Below are 18048 nucleotides of genomic sequence, written 5' to 3'. Positions count from 1 at the left end.
GTCATAATTATAGATGTACAGCAAGCATTAGTTAATTTTCGGTCCAGGTCAGTAAACACTGATGTAAAATTCATTTTTGGCATCCATCTTAGTCACTTTACGGTCCCTTCACTGGTCCATGGATCTTATATTATACCTGCAGCACTTTGTGATAAGTGGTTGCGATTATCTGAGTCTGTGTTAAATTTATGGAAAACCAGAATGAACGAAAGAAGAGAGGAGGGCAGGCATATCTGTGGAGTGAAATGAAATCCGAGCTGGTCTTGTTGCCAGGATACAAGTGGCCAGTATCCAATAAAAACACTGGATATAGCTCAGCCTTTAATGTATTGTAATTTGTTCTGTTAAAAAAGAGAGATGAAACTAGTTTGTCACTATAGTACCTTAGAATTCAGAAATTCTTTAGAAAGGATAAAAAATTAGGTCCCCTCCTGGAATCATACCCAAAATGGCTAACTCATGTAAGCCTTATATTAATATGTAATTATTTCATTATAATGTCCTTTCTATAATCAGTTTCCCTTTTGAAACATGGCAGTGGCGGAGTCTGTTCCTATATTCCTGCCAGGAATCAGGATTCATCCCAGTTAATTTGACACTTAGGAATGTCTAGACTTCACACAGGTCACCAGTACTTGAGGTTTAAGCACACGCGGCTGCTTTATTGAATTGAATTGTATAAAAAATATCCTATCAGCAGCTCATTTTCCTCTGCTGTATGACAGCAGAGTCTTTGAACCATAAATTAGGCACTTGCTTCAGACACAACGTCTATGGAGCCGCAGCAGAAGTTTGTCCTCCCTCTATCTTTATCCCCTGCTTGTATCTCACTGTGCACTCTTCTCAAGAAATAAGATTCTTTTCAACAACCCTTTTTGTTCTTTTCTTTATCTGGAAAATCCTTTTGTTTTTCTATCTTAAAAGGAAACAATGTGATCAGAAGTCAAACAGTTGATAGCCACTTGGTTAGAGGGTCCATAGACACTTGGTAATTAGACACATAGAGCTACAAAGGGGGCAGTTTTTGCAGTCCAGTCAGTAAAAGATGTTGCACTTTGAGCTTGATTAAAAAAAAAAAAAAAACACACACACACCAGTAAAAATGGAAAATAGTGCAGAGAATAAATGTATATTTGTGTATTTATTCATTTATTTAATTTTGCAATTATCTGTATTTTGTTGTGTACTCAAGTCACTTTTATCCATTTACCATAGTGTTTACAATACAAATGTATCTCTTTGTGACATCTGACTCGTGTATCTGACCTTTATTTATCAGGAAAAAACCCTCAAGGTAGGATTTTATCCAAGATTATTGAGATCTTTTTGATTTCAATGTTGGCTGTAGCAAAATCTCTTTTATTCTTGCGTTCCCAGATCCCCTGTTATCTTGAATTTTTTAGTATAAAATTATTAGTATTGCTTAAACCTGTACTTCACAAATGACAGTAATGGAGATACTTTTATACTGACCATACTGCCTTTCTTTGACTTTTTTATAAATCTGCAGAGCTGGAGGTGGCAAGGATGAGCACAGATGGAAATTTGCCTGATTTGAAATTCCCTCAGACTGGAGGGCAAGGCAACTCTATTCACCTTTCTGCAAACACACTGAAACAGCATGGTAGAAATGGTGAGTAAGCAAACATTTGAATATACTTCTGTTGGTCTTCTTGGATTTTAGTCTCTTTCATTATCCTGGAATGCAGAAACAAATTGTCTTAAAAATGGTTTCACATTTACTGTAATTTTTTATTGCACTTCTAGTGGAATGTATCAAAATATATGAATGTTTTTTTGGTCTTGAAGACTGAACGCTATTGTTGTTATATAAGAAATGGTGTGTGTGTGTGTCCGTGTATTCGACCTGTGTGTGTCAGAGATGTGACAATTTACTCCCTTTTGATTTTGGTTGACAAGATGAACTGTAAATGATCATTACATATTTTGTTCATGATGTGAAGTCAGATTGATATGACTGGAATTTCATTCCAAATGTTTGTAAATAAATAATGTTCAGTTGGCTGAGCTATATTTTATTTGTTTTTCCCTTTTTGTTTTACTACATATAAATATGAATATCTGCAGACTTCAAATGGTGCACTGTCTCTGAAGGAAAATAAAAAACGAGGCAGTTATACACAAAACAAAGTTATTCCTGGAAACAATACAGTCTAATTTTTGGACTTGATTATCAGCATATGCAAATTGGAATAGATTCACGTTGTGCCTGGTGCCTCTCAGCTGGATGACTAAGTCCACGTCCAACCGTGCCCAGGAGGATCATTATACCAGGGTTGTGGCTACTTCCCTGTCATCTGGTGCTATAGGACCTAAATTGTTTTCATTTTATCTGAGTGAGTGATCTCAATCACGGCAGGAGGTAACTTTCTTTCATATCAGTGCTCAAAGATGGGACAGCAGGAGGGAAAAGAAATGTCGGAGTGATTGGAAGAAAGAGGGAGCAAGAGACTGAAAGGAAGGAAAAATGCCTGCCATTGTTAGAGGAAATAAACGAGTCAAAAACACATTTTTTGGATGCTAGATTTAATCAGCTGTTTGCGGATGCATGAAGACCTTTCGTCATTTGTTCTGGCGGAAATGTTTTTAGTACCTTCAACCCTGATCTTACTGTAACTTCACAGTCTCTCATCCATGTGTTTTCAAAACTTTAAGTGATTATTTTTATTCTTACTCCAACATTGCATAATTTTATATTCCAAATGTATGCCGTATTAAAAGGATACTTACCTTCTGATGGACTCTATATAGGACAGCAACATTTAACATCACTGGAACTTTTGCCACATTTCATTTTACTATTTTACTGTAAATACACAGCAGGTTTTTATATTCATCTTTGGTTTAGACAGTTTTGGTAAGAATTGAGATTCAGATTTTTTTTCAGGGATTGAAGAATCCGACTGGCATGCATCAAAGTCAAACCCCCTCTGAGATGAAGTGAAAGGCTGGCATCACGCATGTGGTTGATTTGGTGCCCAAATTCTCAAATCTCATAGACAGCCATCCAAGCAGACTGAATGATGTTCCAACAGCATATTTACATTGTTATTTAACAAGCACACTTGTTGGAATACTTTTGGTCCTTCAGCTGAATGAAATACAGTACTTATGAAATACTGATCGTATCTGTTTATAATTCTGCAGGTGAAATTCGGATAGCCTTTGTTCTGTACAAACACATCGGGGTGTACCTATCAACAGAGAATGCCAGCATGAAGCTGGGCAGTGAGGCCATGGCTACCAATTATTCTGTGATTGTCAACTCACCAGTTATCACAGCTGCCATCAACAAGGACACCAATAAAGTCTATCTCTCTGACCCAGTCATTTTCACGATCAGGCATCTTCAGGTAATTTTGCATGGTTTATTATAACTTTGGTGGCATTTAATGTTTATCTGATGTGTATTTCTCAGACGAAATGTATTTCACTTGCACACAAAGACTGCATGCACTTCCTTTAAACCTCCATCCGATGAAAAAATAATTTATCTGGGAAGACATCACAATACCTGGCTTGAACTTAAGAGTAGAGTTAAAGCGATAATGATAACGATGATGATAATGAAAGAATTTGCTCTTAATTTATTTTTCTAGAATTTAAAGAGAAGACATTTTGGGAATTTGCTGCATTAACCAACACATCAGAAACAGCTCCCTGTGTCTCATACACAATTTTTTTTTTACTAGATTTATTTTTTTTTGTTTGTGTGTTTCTTTTTTTCCAATTGCATAAAAAAAACATTCTTTTTCGAGAGGCATGGTCAAATTATTGTGTCCTGCCCTGATAGTTGTAATTGGTGTGGCCTTTCTGGCATTTATGACACAACATTCATTCATTTTTAAAATAACAGGTTTCTTTCACGGTTACAAGTTTTACAACTATTATTCAATATGAGTTCGGATGTTCCTGCTTGAAAGGAGGTCCTTTGAAAATTGGGGCTCTTGTGGTTATATTTTTTTTCAACCTGTCCTGGGGTTCAAGTCAGTTGACTGGTAAAGAGTGAGTTTCCAAATAGTTGCCAGTTTTATAAGAATCAGATTAAGCTCAAAGTGAACAGCAGAGTAGACCAAATTAAATAAGTTTTTTTTTTTTCTTTTTACTTGAGCTGTGACGGCGAAGATCTTTGTATGTTGTCACAAAGACAAGTGAACCTGAAGCCGTTTGTTTTTTTTTCATAGTGGACGGATCACAGTGAGCAGCCAAGCTCCTTGGGAGTTCATTTATGACGGTTCTATATTTGCTTGGAGCGTTCAAATATCTCTCTTTGCTGTTCCATATTCTGGCATCACGAAAGTTAAACTTTTCTGTCTCCATCCAAGCAGATAGAAACTAATTATGCCAATATGTTATATTAATCAAGAATTACAGTGGAATATCATAGTCTCAATGATATCAAACTTACAATAAAATATACAAGTACTTTCATATATGCATGTAATTTCAGATCACATTATGGACACATTTGAAAACGAGATAAGAACGAAATCAAGATTAGAAAAGAAATTTCAAAAATATTTGATAAGTATGGCTGCTTATCCCGTAGACACAACATTTGTTGTTTGTCCACTAAACTTCACACTGCCCTCTTCGCACATTCTAACTTCAGCCTCTGATCCAGTCTCTTATTGGGATTTCAGTGAATGCAGTGTTTTTCAAAGCATGTTACCTCCAGCTGCATCCGCTCCATATCAGCAACCATTGTTTGTTACACATGACGGAGCCCCACTGCAACACAGAAACACATTGCAGCACAAGCTTTCAGTTATACAGTTGGGTATTTTAAATTCATTTTGGTTTTAGAATAATCTTTGACAATCCTAGAGGCCTTCTCTCTGTATACATCTGTGCTCACAAAACATGAGTTTTGCGCTGCCTACAAATTATTATGGACCATTAAATGCAGAGAACTGCCTCTTGTTATGTAGTACACTTCACTCACTCATCCTAATACCTGAAGTAAACAAATGGTGTGGTGTAGAAAAATATCCCTCAGAAGCATTTTGTAGCAGCCAGATTTGAGATATTCAGGGCCAAACCCACGAATGATCAGCCCTATCAATGCTGCTGGCCTAATCTCCTGAGCAAATATCATCATATTGAGCTTGACTCGAGGCTGCTTCGTCATCTCAAGGAGCTGCAACGTCTCCCACTTGACTCCATTATCTTCTCTACACTCTGGTACCCTCAGAGTATCCCTGTTTTGTCTATAAACAGCGCCCTCAGCGATTACCAAGGATGTTGAACAACTATGAGAGAATTGCAGCAGGTCTCTGGTGTAGGAGGGACCTGGATGGAAACAACACAGGCAAAAAAACACTGAGTGCAGCCGAATAGAGGCAGTAAGGGGATGATAGCTCATGGATGTCAAAATTAAATGGTGAGAAAATGTCAGGGGGCAATATCATCTCAGTTATTGCTTTTACTCACCTGCCTTAAATGTAATTTGTAATTTGGACTGTAGATTCAGTAATTTTACTGTTGGTCTAATGTCTGGGCACTGACAGTTTTCATACCCTTTTCTTGCTCAGATCAAGTCATTTGAAATAAAATGGTGCCCTTTTGGAAAATTGTGTTTTCTAAACTGTCCTTTCTGCTGCTTACAACACTGAAGCACATCAGCCTCAGCCGTGGGTAAAATTCTTTTCAAACGTGCCATAAATTTATAGATTTTAATATGCAGGGTCTACTTTTTTTGTGCACAGAGGGCTACAAGGTAGCAATAATATTTTTGTTTGTTTTCCACACTTAATTACCCAGGATTGAATGTGATATTGATGTTTGAGCTGCTTTGGTGAATAAAATTAAAAGCTCCCTCTTTTATAGTAAACTTGTAAACCAGCAACACAGCAGTGATTAACTACTCTCTGTTTGTAGACCATTGCATATTATGATTATATTATTTTTCTTAGCTTTTTGGAACTAAATATGAGGGAATCAGAAACTGTTTGTTATAATAATAATAATTTGTTTTTTTGGGGGGAGGGGTAAAATAAACACTCCTGAGACAAGTGCAAAGTCCCTCGTAAAGTGACATTTTTCATCACGGATCTCCGTATTTTGGGCTCCCTATTGTTAAATCCCTCAATCGGTCATGATGTCTCGGATCACTGGTCTTCTAAGAGGATAGTGTGTCCTCTAGTTATTGTTTCGCTTCCTTGCCTCTCCACTTAATAGGACCAGTTAAAGTCATTAATGGGACAGAGGGGCATCATGTCTTGTGACTGTGAAATATTTCACACCAGGTTCAGTGTGTGAAGGATAAACCCAATCAGCAGTAGATTTACATTCATAAAGGATAAACCTTATTAGGCTAATTACCCTGAATCCACCATGAAAGTATGAAAAAGTAGCTTTTCACAGTAAAAGGCCAGAAGGCAGATGCATAAGACCTTGTAAAGCTGTGAGGCACAACCCAATGTCTTATCAAGGTAGCCAGCAAAAGGAATTGGGCTCAAGCAGATCGTTGTTGACCTAACCGTTCATCAGAAGTTAATGTTTTATTGTCACCCAGCCTCAATTTTGAAGATGACTGCTATGACAGTAAGCGTGTTAGCTGAAGGGTACTTGTCGCCAGCCAAGTCAGGGCAATGATAGTGTCATTAACAATGGCGACACGATGAAAACAATTGGGAACATTGATTTTAGGATAACGATGCAGATAAAGAAGAGTATAAATGGAAAAAAGCTGACTATCTCTTTGCCACTCCGTTACACAGAGCAGGAGTGTATTCCTTATTAAAGTATTAATGATGTTCGTATTCCCAACAGCCATCTGAAGAGAACTTCAACCCCAATTGTTCCTTCTGGAGTTACTCAAAGAGAACAATGACTGGCTACTGGTCAGCACAGGACTGCCGCTTGCTGGGAACAAACAGGACTCACACAACATGCTCCTGTACCCATCTGACAAATTTTGCAGTCCTAATGGCCCATGTGGATGTCAAGGTAAGCTTTTTTTTTTTACCTTTCTGGTTCCTCAAAGGAACCATTCATTTTGAAAATGGGAAATTTATAAAATGCGGGCTTTAAGAAATTAAATTTGAATGGTTTACACAGTTGAACCATTCTGGGATAAAGGTTTCTTAAGTAAAGAAAGGTCTAGATGGGAGAAGCATTGCAAATCAGACAGCATTCCTTCATTGCCATTTGCCAATACATGTTTTATTTTACCTTGATCTTTATTTTTTAGGGTAATGTAGAGCAATAACAGACTTTGACCTTCACAACATTTTGTAGACTAACATTTTAAATGCCAACACACACTATTTATATCGTGAGCAATGACCCTGTCAGTGTGAAGTGTGTATTGATTGCAGCCCTCTTAAACCTTAAATCTGTCAAGTAGCTCAAAAATATGATTGGCTCTAGTTATTTTGAACACAGATGGACGACAACATCAATTGCCAGAAACGCACTGAATTTATTGCTTCTACAGCTTATTTTCTTCTTTTTGAATTTATCTCCATAAATAGCATCTAGACATGATGAGTACTAAATAACTTTGCTTTTTAAATTATTCATCATTTATGCTTGAATGAAAAAGTTAGTATCTATGTTGTAATGAATCAAACGTCTTCGATTTTCCCTCATTCTTTTTTAATTTGTTGTAAAATAAGCATGGTCAGAATTAATTATTTAGTTTCTCGTACACACATGTTCTCGGCAAATCACCAATTCAGTTTACGATTTTCAAACTGAAATGCACAGTTATAAAAATAAATAAATGTTTTTGAATAAATTTGGCATAACTAGTTAATGTAATTTATCTAACTCCATGCAGGCTTGTTGTAGAGCTGGGGTCCCCAAGCTTTTTTGGCTTGCTGCTATTAAAATGAACAAGTCAAAATGATTTACCAACAATAAAAATGCTAAACATATATTTATGTATGTACAGATATATGTTGTTTATATGTATTATTTATGTATAATATATCTTGTTTACCTTCCAAAACAGTATGAACATGTATTGCACAATGCATCTCTGTACATTTTCGGGTATTACTTAATTCTGTTGACCTCTTGCACTGAATGGAATCAGCCATGGTTGCATAGTTCGCAGAGCTGCTGGTAGTCCGCCTCAAACAGACTTCCAAATGATCTTCAGTCATGTTGAAACAGTATTTGGATCGAGATCTCAGGCTGGCTGTACTTTATGTCAATCAAGCAGCAAATGCTACATTGGGGATGGAAGTTTTGCTTGTTTCTGATGGTACAATATCACAACCATGAATGCTTTGTGGCAAGAAATTTAGCAAGCGAGCATATCTGATATTTTCACTACCTTGATTTTGTCTTTTCAAATGAAAGTGGTCACAGTTGGTGGCAAGGTAAGCAGTCCTTTGAAATGCTTTAACAAATAGGTCTTTATATACCTCTGTGTCGTCAGTTCAGAATCATTGAAGGGATGTTCTGTGCCATACAAAAATACCTTAAAGTTTCTGCTCTAAAATCATTTTTCTGTAAAAAATTTAGGATTTTCTGCACAGCCCTATAAGTAAAGCACTTTGACTGCTGTTAAGAAAATAGCTATTTCAACGCATGATTGAGAAGTCAACCCCTTCCAAGATATGAAGGGAAATATATCTTTGAAAGGAATAAAAAATTCTAATATTTTTGTTAGTTGGCAACTTTATTCATCCATGCATGGTTATTTACTCTTTTTTTTTTGCGTTGAAGTGGGGAAAATTTGGTCATTTCCTTCCATTAGTTCTCTCTTTGACTATCTTTTATTTCCGATTGTCTTTGAGCAGCAACCACACAAACAAATGAAAACAAATACAGTGATAATGTATTTGGACTTGGAAAGAAGCATGTACAAGAGCTTTACTATTTGACCAAAAAAAGGCTGTGCCAGTACCAACATTTAAAATGTAGGTTACTATTGTGATGATTTTTGATAATTGGTAAGAGTCTATGAATTCCGAAAGTGAACTAAAAAAATAAAATAAAAAAATGATTAAAAAAAGTAATATTCAGTGTACAAGAAAAGGAGAAATAGTAAGATTCAGAGGAAGAGAAGGTAGGTCAGGGAAGTTGTTTCATCCCTCTGAGGCTGACAGACAGCTTAATTATTTTTGTCAGAGGACGTTTGAAGCACAGGCTGCTAACAGCGCAGAGTACATCTTGCTTTTTTAGTATAGCATCTGTCTCTCATGAAACTATTCAAAATCAGTCACAGGAAAAGAGAAGGAGCAGAAAAAGAAAACAAACATTAATGGTGCCCCGGTCGGCAGCTGTCCATGAAACCAGCTGACTTTCCTCCAACACTCTTTCCCCCAGTTTTTTGTTTTCCCTTTTTAAAAATCTTTCAAACAATCCAAACGTAGATGTAGAAACACAAACATACAAGAGTGAATCTAAAATAAAAAATCAGATTATTTTTCTTTGAGTTATACGCACAACTGGAAGGAGGTGCTGTGGATCAGGTCTGGCCAGAATGATCTGCTTTTTGTCAACCTGCAACATTAAATTTGGAGCCAGGAAGCTCTCTGTCTAGCACAGAGATGGAGACATATGGACAATGAGAACAGGCAACAATAGCATGGAACAGGTTAATTGGAAAAATTGTGAGAATTGCCCAGATGTAAAAGTGAGAGAGTGAATGGGTGTATATCTATATATGTGGCCCTGCGATTGACTGGTGGCCAGTCCAGGGTTTACCCCATCTCTCGCCCAATGGCAGCTGGGATCGGCTCCAGCATCCACTGCGATCCTGAGTAGGATAAGCCATAGACAATGGATGGTAGGGTGGAAATAAGGAGAGCAAAAACCTTCTGTTGAGCTGATCCCTAACTGTTTAAAAAGCCCAGCTTCTGTGCTGCACTGCATTTAGCAGAGAAACATGAACATTGGTTCTTTGCGATCACCTTTCCTCATTATCTGACTTTTGTGTTGTTATAAAAGGTGGCTCACTGGATGGTGCCACTGGATGAGAGATATAGGGGGTTTTCATTTGACTGTCTGTGTGTTTTATAAGAGAATATGTAAATGGCGGGAAAGTGAGAATGTATGTGCGGCAGATTGAGAGGCAGAGAAAGAAATTTCATAAATTGAGAGCCAATCTGTTTTTGTGTCCATGGCAACAGAACATACCACTGCTGATCTCTGCATTGTTATAACTCATTACCCCCAGAGCAACAGATTATAGTATAGCCTTGTTTATTTCTCAGTGGCATCTTGAAAAAAAGAGAGAGAGAAAGAGATCGGGGAGCTGTAATTACTGTTCTTTCCTTTGGAGGACATAGCCTCTCTACAGTATCACTTTCATCCTTTCTTTTAGAACTCATAGAAAGAAGGATGCTAACCTAGTTAGGTTTTTGGGGGAATCTACGTTTTCACTAGGAAGAGATAAATGAAATCAGTTGCACTTACTTGACAAAATTTTTCAATCATACAATTTTTTTCTGGATATAGTTTTAGCACATTTTAATGAACAAGACTGTAATGCCAATCATGTTTGTAGAGGTTGACATTCTGGACTAAGATTGTTCCAAATGAGATGTTGTGCATTTTTGCATAAAATAGAAATCTCCCATGTGACTCTAGTAGTCTGCTCAGTTTACACTTGTATCAGTCAAAGTTTTAAGAAAAGCATTATTTCCTTCCATACTAAACAATGCCTCTTTAATTAAGATATAACTACATATTAAGCAGCATTATTTTTCCAGACAATGATGACATTGATTTAGTTAGTTTGTGTGACACATCCAGCTTCTAAACAAGTGCGGCCTATAAATGTATACATATATATATATTTATTTATTCTTAGCTAATGTGGCTTATATTCAGGTGCGCTCAATAGTCTGAGAATTGAGGTATTTATAATAATTATAATTTATACTTATAGTACCTTGCGTGAAACTCTTCTCTGCATTTAACCCATCATGGATGAACCATGAGCAGTTGGCTGCCGTCAATTTGGGGTTTAGTGTCTTGCTCAACAACACCCACTAGGAGGAGCCAGGAATTGAACCAGGAATATTTGGTTCCAAGGATGATCGCTCTACCCCCTGAACCACGTTGCCCCTGATCCAGAGTAACATATGAGGTGGTTGCCAATGAAAAGAAAGACCATTATATCTTGGAAACAAATCAATAAACAGAGGACATATGTGTCATTTTTGCTGTAGACCTCACTAATAAGAAAGCAAGTAACTTAAAATAGGGACGATAAACTGAAATTGCCCAGGAAACCTAGGTTTTTAATGGAAAATGCTCATAATGTTGCATTTAGAAAATAACTGGTATGGAAATGAGCATTGCTAATGTTCAAAGTGCTTTCATACACACTTAAGACCCATTCTGCTCCTTCCATAATTTTGTTTCTCAGTTGTATTAAATATGATGGCCAACAAATGAATTTACAGTATTTGCATAAACAATGTTGATGGATATTTTGCAAGGTATTCTCCAAAAAAAAAAAAAAGATAATGTTCTTTTGGACATTGTGAAATTGGACATCTTTCAACTCTGTGACTCACAATTCCTGACTAATGTCCTATGACAAAGTAGTCTTTGAGAGTTAGGAGTACAAAGTTTATAAGTAAGAAACAAGGGAGCAGGCAACTGCCATTGAGATGATCACGGAGGCACCAAGTGCTGCTGTTGCTGCATGTGTTTTTACTTGAGCCCTTTGCTGTCAAGAGTGGATGCCTTTCCCTGTGTCTGCAATCCAAGCAACGAAGAGCCATTGGCTGCATAAACAAATTAAATCCATACTCACAGACAGCAGCTGTGCGTGAGAGATTACATGTCTCTTTTGTATCATTTCAGAATGATTGCAAACAGTGTTTCTGAGGGTGATGCGAGTGGGTGCTCTTTCATGTGACTTTGCAAAGAATGCTAATGATTCTAACCTTGAGATGTCCTGTTTCTGAGCCTTGAGACATATTAGCAATTAATGATGTTTGGAGTACATTTTTTGAAATATTTTCATTCCAAGGACTGAACATTGGAATTCAAGATTTTGTTCTGGCAAAGTTTTGGCTGGTCTTTCAATCTATGACACTAATTCCAGATTTCAAATTTAGTATATTGGACACCTTATCATTCTCTAGCAGTTGGGATGCCAAGTTGTTTATAATTTGAAAATGTATTTGTTACAAATCCTCGCAGGGTTATTCTGTTTTACATCAGTATAGTCAGTGATTTGGTGAATATCAAACAGCTAGAACACTATAGTTGCCCAGTGACATATTCCTTTAGGCCCATACACATTAAATTTTCAAGGACTTGATCATCTTTTTCTATTTAAGTGCTGCTTTTGTGAAGATAACAAATGTGCTCTGAGAAATGTTAACAAATAAATAAATAAAAGTCACGCACACCCTCAAGCTCAAGAAATATAGGCCTGTTCTGATTCAACCTACAGGCTATTATTTACGTTGCAGATATGTGAGCTAAGATAAACCCTTGGGAGGCACTGAGCCACTGTTAAGTGACACTATTCTTGACAAACCAGTAAGTATAAATCAATGACACATCTCACAGGATGATGGAGAGGGTGATATTTAGGTAACATTCGTCAATGTCCTGATCGAGCATCTCCACACTGGCAGTAGCAGACAGTAACTATGATGAGAAAGGACAGTCAAGGTTAGCTTTGTATTTTATGTTACATATCAACACAGTTTGTTACACATAGCAAGAGGTGCGTGCAATTTATGTGCGTGCGTGCATGCTTGTGTGCGTGCATGCAGAGAGAGAGAGAGAGAAAGGGGAGGGTAAAGGACGGAGAGCACACAAAAACAACAGAGACAATGTTAACTGCAAAAGCAACCGCAAATGATGTACTCGGACATTATATCATAGTTATTGTAGCAGAATATAGTGTGACATTAGGTACATGTGCTGAATGTCAAGTCCCTCTGCGCTAGCTGGAATCTCTCTTCGAGACATTTCAAATGTGACGAATTTGCCTGGACCCCTGATTCATTTGCCCTCCTGACAACTGTTTCTCATCCCTGTGCAGATCATAAATCCTTGGTCATACTGTGGGTGAACTTGTCACATGACTCCCTGCAGTGGGCCACTACCCTTTAGCGCAACTGTCTGTCCCGGCCCACTGTATTTCATGAGTCAAAGCCCAGCTCAGGAGGCATATAGAGAGATTTATGAATTTTAATTGGATTGGCTTCATAGCCCCATGCTGAGAGGTTCTTTAAGGTATAAAAGATTGATGCTCCGTTCTCCTCAACTTCTGTCTGCATGTCTTGTGTTTTTTAGAACAGTTTATGGTAGTTTCAGCTTTTGATCCAAGATTTGACAATAATTTAACTGCTATAATGTCATGTCAAGCTCAAATGGTTTTGTGACAATGATCCAATGGTGGCTTGCAGTCACATCCTCCTCACACTGTTCTAGTACCCAGGAGCAATTTTTATGTGTTACATTCTCCAGCTTGTAAGCGCCAGGCCAGTCACTTTAAACATGTTTCTCAAGAGTGAAAAATGTATTTAAGGGATAAAAGAAAATATGGAGGTGAACGATTGGAAGACAAAATGAATGTGGACACATGCTATAACATGAATGCTGTGCATCTTGGCCCTATGACTCAGCAAGTGAATTTCAGAGAAAATTATGTCTGCCCTCTTTGCCCATATATGAAATTCCACAACGATGCTTTGTGGTGTTAGGTAAGGTGCAGAGGCTCTGCAGATCACATCATATGGCATCCTGCCTCGGCACAGCCCCTACTACTACTGTGAAGGCAAAACTTTCCAGTAGACATTGAGGCTCACAGCCATCATCTACCTCAAAAAATAAAGAGATCATTCCACAGTAAATCCATCATCCAGGTGTAGATACACTCCCTGCCCTTCTCTCTGTTTCTGGAGCTTTGTCTTTTTCTCTCCTCTGTTGCCTCCTCTTTTCTGACCCAGCCCTCTTCAATTGAAGGTGAAATTGTGATGGATAGAGGCTGCAGCCACTGCACAACTCACTCGCCCAGGAAACCTTATGGTCCCCTTCCAATGTGCTGCGGCCAGTCCCGCCCATCACATCAATACCTCTCAGATGCTTCAAAACATCCTTATGTGTCACACGCATCACACACACCTACAGCATAAACACCTTTTGCCACCCACAGCGTAGGCACCCTTCTAAAGTAAAGAGGATGAAACCAGCCATTCTTTTCATTCTGACAGACACAAATACTGGTGCTCTATATAATATCTTGCATCCCAACAAACAAACAAACACTAATGCACTGAAACACAACCACACACACACACACACACACACACACACATATACACAATGGCTCATCAGGCAGAAAATCAAAAGAGAGCTCTCCCCAGACTTAAGGAGCACTGCGGCTGTTATTGTACCACAGCCCCTTAATGATCAGCATCTGTTCCCCTGCTAGCGTTAGCTGTGCTGCAACTAAACAAGGCTTTTGTGCGGTACTTCATTCCCCATGTTTCTTTAAGATTAATGTGAGAGGGGGAGGAAGAAAAACAAAGAATAACAATCCTCAAATGTTGATGGCCGCTGTCTCTCTGCCCCCGACGGAAATACTGCTGACTTTGGTGGAAATGTGATTTAAAGAGGTGCTTGTTTGAGGGACATATTAGATGTGTTGTACACTCAGCTCTTGTAAGTCTTTTCTCAACATAAGCAAATATTTTCCTCAGTGTGTTTTACAGGATAGCTTAGAGTCATACATTATTTGCTGTAGGGCATGGTAGTCTTTGATATCAAGCTATGAATCTAACCTATAAGACACATACAGCTATAAAATCATTTACAAATGTAGATCAGCTTTCTACTGACCATTATAATTCAATGGCGGGGGTTGAATGTTTGCAATATATTTTGTGTTGAAATACTGCGTGTTTGATTTTCATTATGATCTTCACGGAACCTCAAATGGAGTGATCATGGCAAACCCAAAAGTTATGGTCAAATAGTCCATAAATCTCTGCTGAAATGACAGTTGTAAGGAACTCTTTACAAAATTATCTCATGTGCTTTTTTTATATTTTAAATCAATGCCTAGCAGTCTGGAGAAGACAATTCCTTTGGGAAATTAACAAGCATCAGAAGCTGACCAAAGTGTTTGGATGCAGTAATTATGTTTGGTTAATAAATAGAGATGTCATCTTGTGAATCGTCACTCTTGTGTTTCAAATAAATTTTTGCATCGGTCTTTGCAACAATTTTCGCCCTTATGACACAAAATTGTCAAATCCCAGATGTGTATTGTCCAACCAATCTGTGCATCACTTTCAGATACAAGGGCTTGTTTATAGAAGCTTCTCTGGAGGATGTAGGATGCTGATCAAGCAAAAATGCACAAAGCATTAAAAAGCTGAGTATACTGAAAAAAATGACACCTGCCAAACATTCCTACCTAGGTGCAATTCTTACAGCCCCACATCTGATGCCTCTGGTCCAGCAGAAAGCATTACTGCTGACCATATGTTGGATTGTTTGTCTTTCCATCCATTGTATCATTTGAATTTGCTTGTGTGTTTGATTCATTTCAGGTTTGCTCTGATTGTTTGCATGGTGTGAAGGATGAACCTTACTTGGATAATGATGAAAGGATATTTAACTTTTCCCCTCAATTATTTTTCTCAGACATGCAATATCCATAGAACAGGTCAATGAAGTCAGTTGAAATTTCTCACATATTCTTTCTCAGATTCAATGCTATATTGATTAGACTTTGTCAATCAAAAAAGGATGTCAGTGTGGCCCCACAAAACACATATCCAAAAAGAAAACACAAAGGAATTTGATAAAATTTGGTACAACCTTTCTTTTGGATTTGAGGTATTCTCAATTTGATTGTTGTGAATGAATAAATGATAAAATGAATAATGAATAAAGGTCTTGTTGACCTCCCAAAATGAATTTGTTTTGTCTTGTGAGTAAACTATCATATGATAGTCTTTCTCATATATGGAACAGACATTCGCTTCAACTCAAGGACAAGCACTCATTTGTGATGGCAAAGGTCGCTGTGATGGGACATAGCTTACAATTCACATGGCAACAGTGAAGTGTTGTCTTATGAACATCCAATTTAAAAAGAGATGCTATGGTAAAATTATATATCCAAATTTTCAATTTGAATATAAAATCATATCTATGCCTTTTGTACACATAAGCAATGATAAATTCATGCAATTTTCACCAAAACAAGACTCTCTTTTTAAGTCAACTCTTTACATAGTAAACAACTACTGATGTATAATGCAAAGGGTCAAAGCCATATAAACCATAAAGCAGCAATTCTAGCTTCATCATCATCAGTTTTGGTGTGCTGGAAATGTGTTTTAATGTAATCAAAGACAGAAGTCAGCAGAATCTGCTGTTTGAGTGTGATTTGCCTTTTCCTACTTTCATCCGAGTATCCTCATGTGCTCTTCTCTTTTATGAACTGATGTAAATTCTCTTTCATGGCTGCAGTGGAATCACCATGGATCCCTCTCTCACCCGTAAAGCCACAAATTTATTGTAAATAAGAGGCTTTTTAGAGCCTGAAACTGGTTGTTTGTTTGGATTGCTTTTATTATCTGAAACCAATTGTGAAAGTTATTGGCCATGTTGCAATTTGATTGTATTCATGTTGGGCCCTTGTGATGTTTTGGACACCTGTGGCCCTTTGTAGTACTCTTTTTGTTATATATGGTTGCCTGACCAAAACAAAACAATAGGGGGCATTTTAGATTGATTCACATGGGCTAATTCATGATTGTATCTGCCACCTGTGGTTTCCCCCCTGTAGTAGTTTGTCTGAAGGCTGGTCTAATGTACTTGAACTGGAAAATGAAAAAAGCTTTAGGAATATTGCACAATTGGAATGGTATTGTATGTGGTTCTCTTTTCATTCCTATGCTAGTTAATACATAAGCACTTTATAAACCCAATAAATGGTCTTCCTAATTTGGTCGGGGTTAGTTGAATTAGTTGGGCACCTGTTTGAACCACATGTCTGTATGTCAGCACATCTATATGACACTGATTTGTTTGTGTGTGTGTGTGTGTTTTGTTCTTTTGAGCATTGAGTACTGTTATGAAATTATTGGCATTTACATTATTCTAAATCATAAATGTACATATATTAATTAATAATTTTAACAGGAAATAACACGGAAGGGTATTTCAATATATTCCCTCTTCTTCTCCTTTCGGCTTTTCCCTTCAGGGGTCGCCACAGCGAATCAAGTTTCTCCATCTAACCCTATTCTCTGTATCCTCCTCTTTCACACGGCTACCTTCAAATCTTTTCTCACTACATCCATAAATCTTCTATTTGGTCTTCCTTGAGACCTCCTGCTTGGCAGCTCCAATTCCAGCATCTGTCAACAGTATATTCACTCCCCATCCTCTGTATATGACCAAACCACCTCAGTCTGGCTTCTCTGACCTTCTCTCCAAAACATCTAACATGTGCTGTCCCTCATTCCTGATCCTGTCCATCCCAGTCACTCCCAAAGAGAACCTCAACATCTTCATCTCTGCGACCTCTAGCTCTGCCTTCTGTCTTTTGATCACTGTAACTGTTTTAAGTCCATACAGCATTGCTGGTCTCACTACTGTCTTGTACACCTTTCCTTTCATTCTGGCCAATAGTCCTCTATCACAAAGTACCCATGACACTTTTCGCCACCCATTCCAACCTGCTTGAACCCGTCTCTTCACCTCTTTTCCACACTCTCTATTGCTCTGGACTGTTGATGCCAAGTACCTGAAATCCTCCAACTTTCTGATCTCCACTCCCTAGAGCCTTACCGTTCCACCTGAGTTCCTCTCATTCACACACATATATTCTGTCTTGCTGCGACTAACTTTCATTCATCTCATTTCCACCGCATACCTCCACCTCTCTAGATTTTTCTCAACCTGTACTCTGCTCCCACTGCAGATCACAATGTCATCTGCAAATGTCATGGTCCATAGAGATTCCTGTCTAAACTCATTTGTCAGCCTGTCCATCACCACTGCAAACAAGAAGGGGCTCAGAGCTGATCGCTGATGGAGTCCCACCTCCACCTTGAACTTCTCTGTTAC

The 18048-nt window shown here is 37.9% G+C and overlaps 1 protein-coding gene across 13 annotated transcripts in view; it reads left to right on the top strand.

The window, feature by feature from the left end:
- The window catches only part of LOC147223620 (adhesion G protein-coupled receptor L3), a 222742-nt gene that overhangs the window by 172903 nt on the left and 31791 nt on the right, over window positions 1-18048 (top strand). For all 13 annotated transcript variants that reach the window (XM_086165516.1, XM_086165510.1, XM_086165508.1 and 10 more), the window contains 3 exons: window positions 1511-1633; window positions 3169-3374; window positions 6796-6972. In XM_086165516.1, coding sequence (XP_086021642.1) covers window positions 1511-1633; window positions 3169-3374; window positions 6796-6972 — 506 coding nt within the window. The remainder of the gene's footprint in view (window positions 1-1510; window positions 1634-3168; window positions 3375-6795; window positions 6973-18048) is intronic.

The sequence above is a fragment of the Fistularia commersonii genome, chromosome 19 (genome assembly GCF_037954325.1).
Source record: "Fistularia commersonii isolate RoL2024-O1a breed Wild chromosome 19, RoL_Fcom_v1.0, whole genome shotgun sequence".
Lineage (NCBI taxonomy): Eukaryota > Metazoa > Chordata > Actinopteri > Syngnathiformes > Fistulariidae > Fistularia > Fistularia commersonii.
Note: the sequence above shows the minus strand (reverse complement) of the source record. Positions and strands in the feature narration are given on the sequence as shown.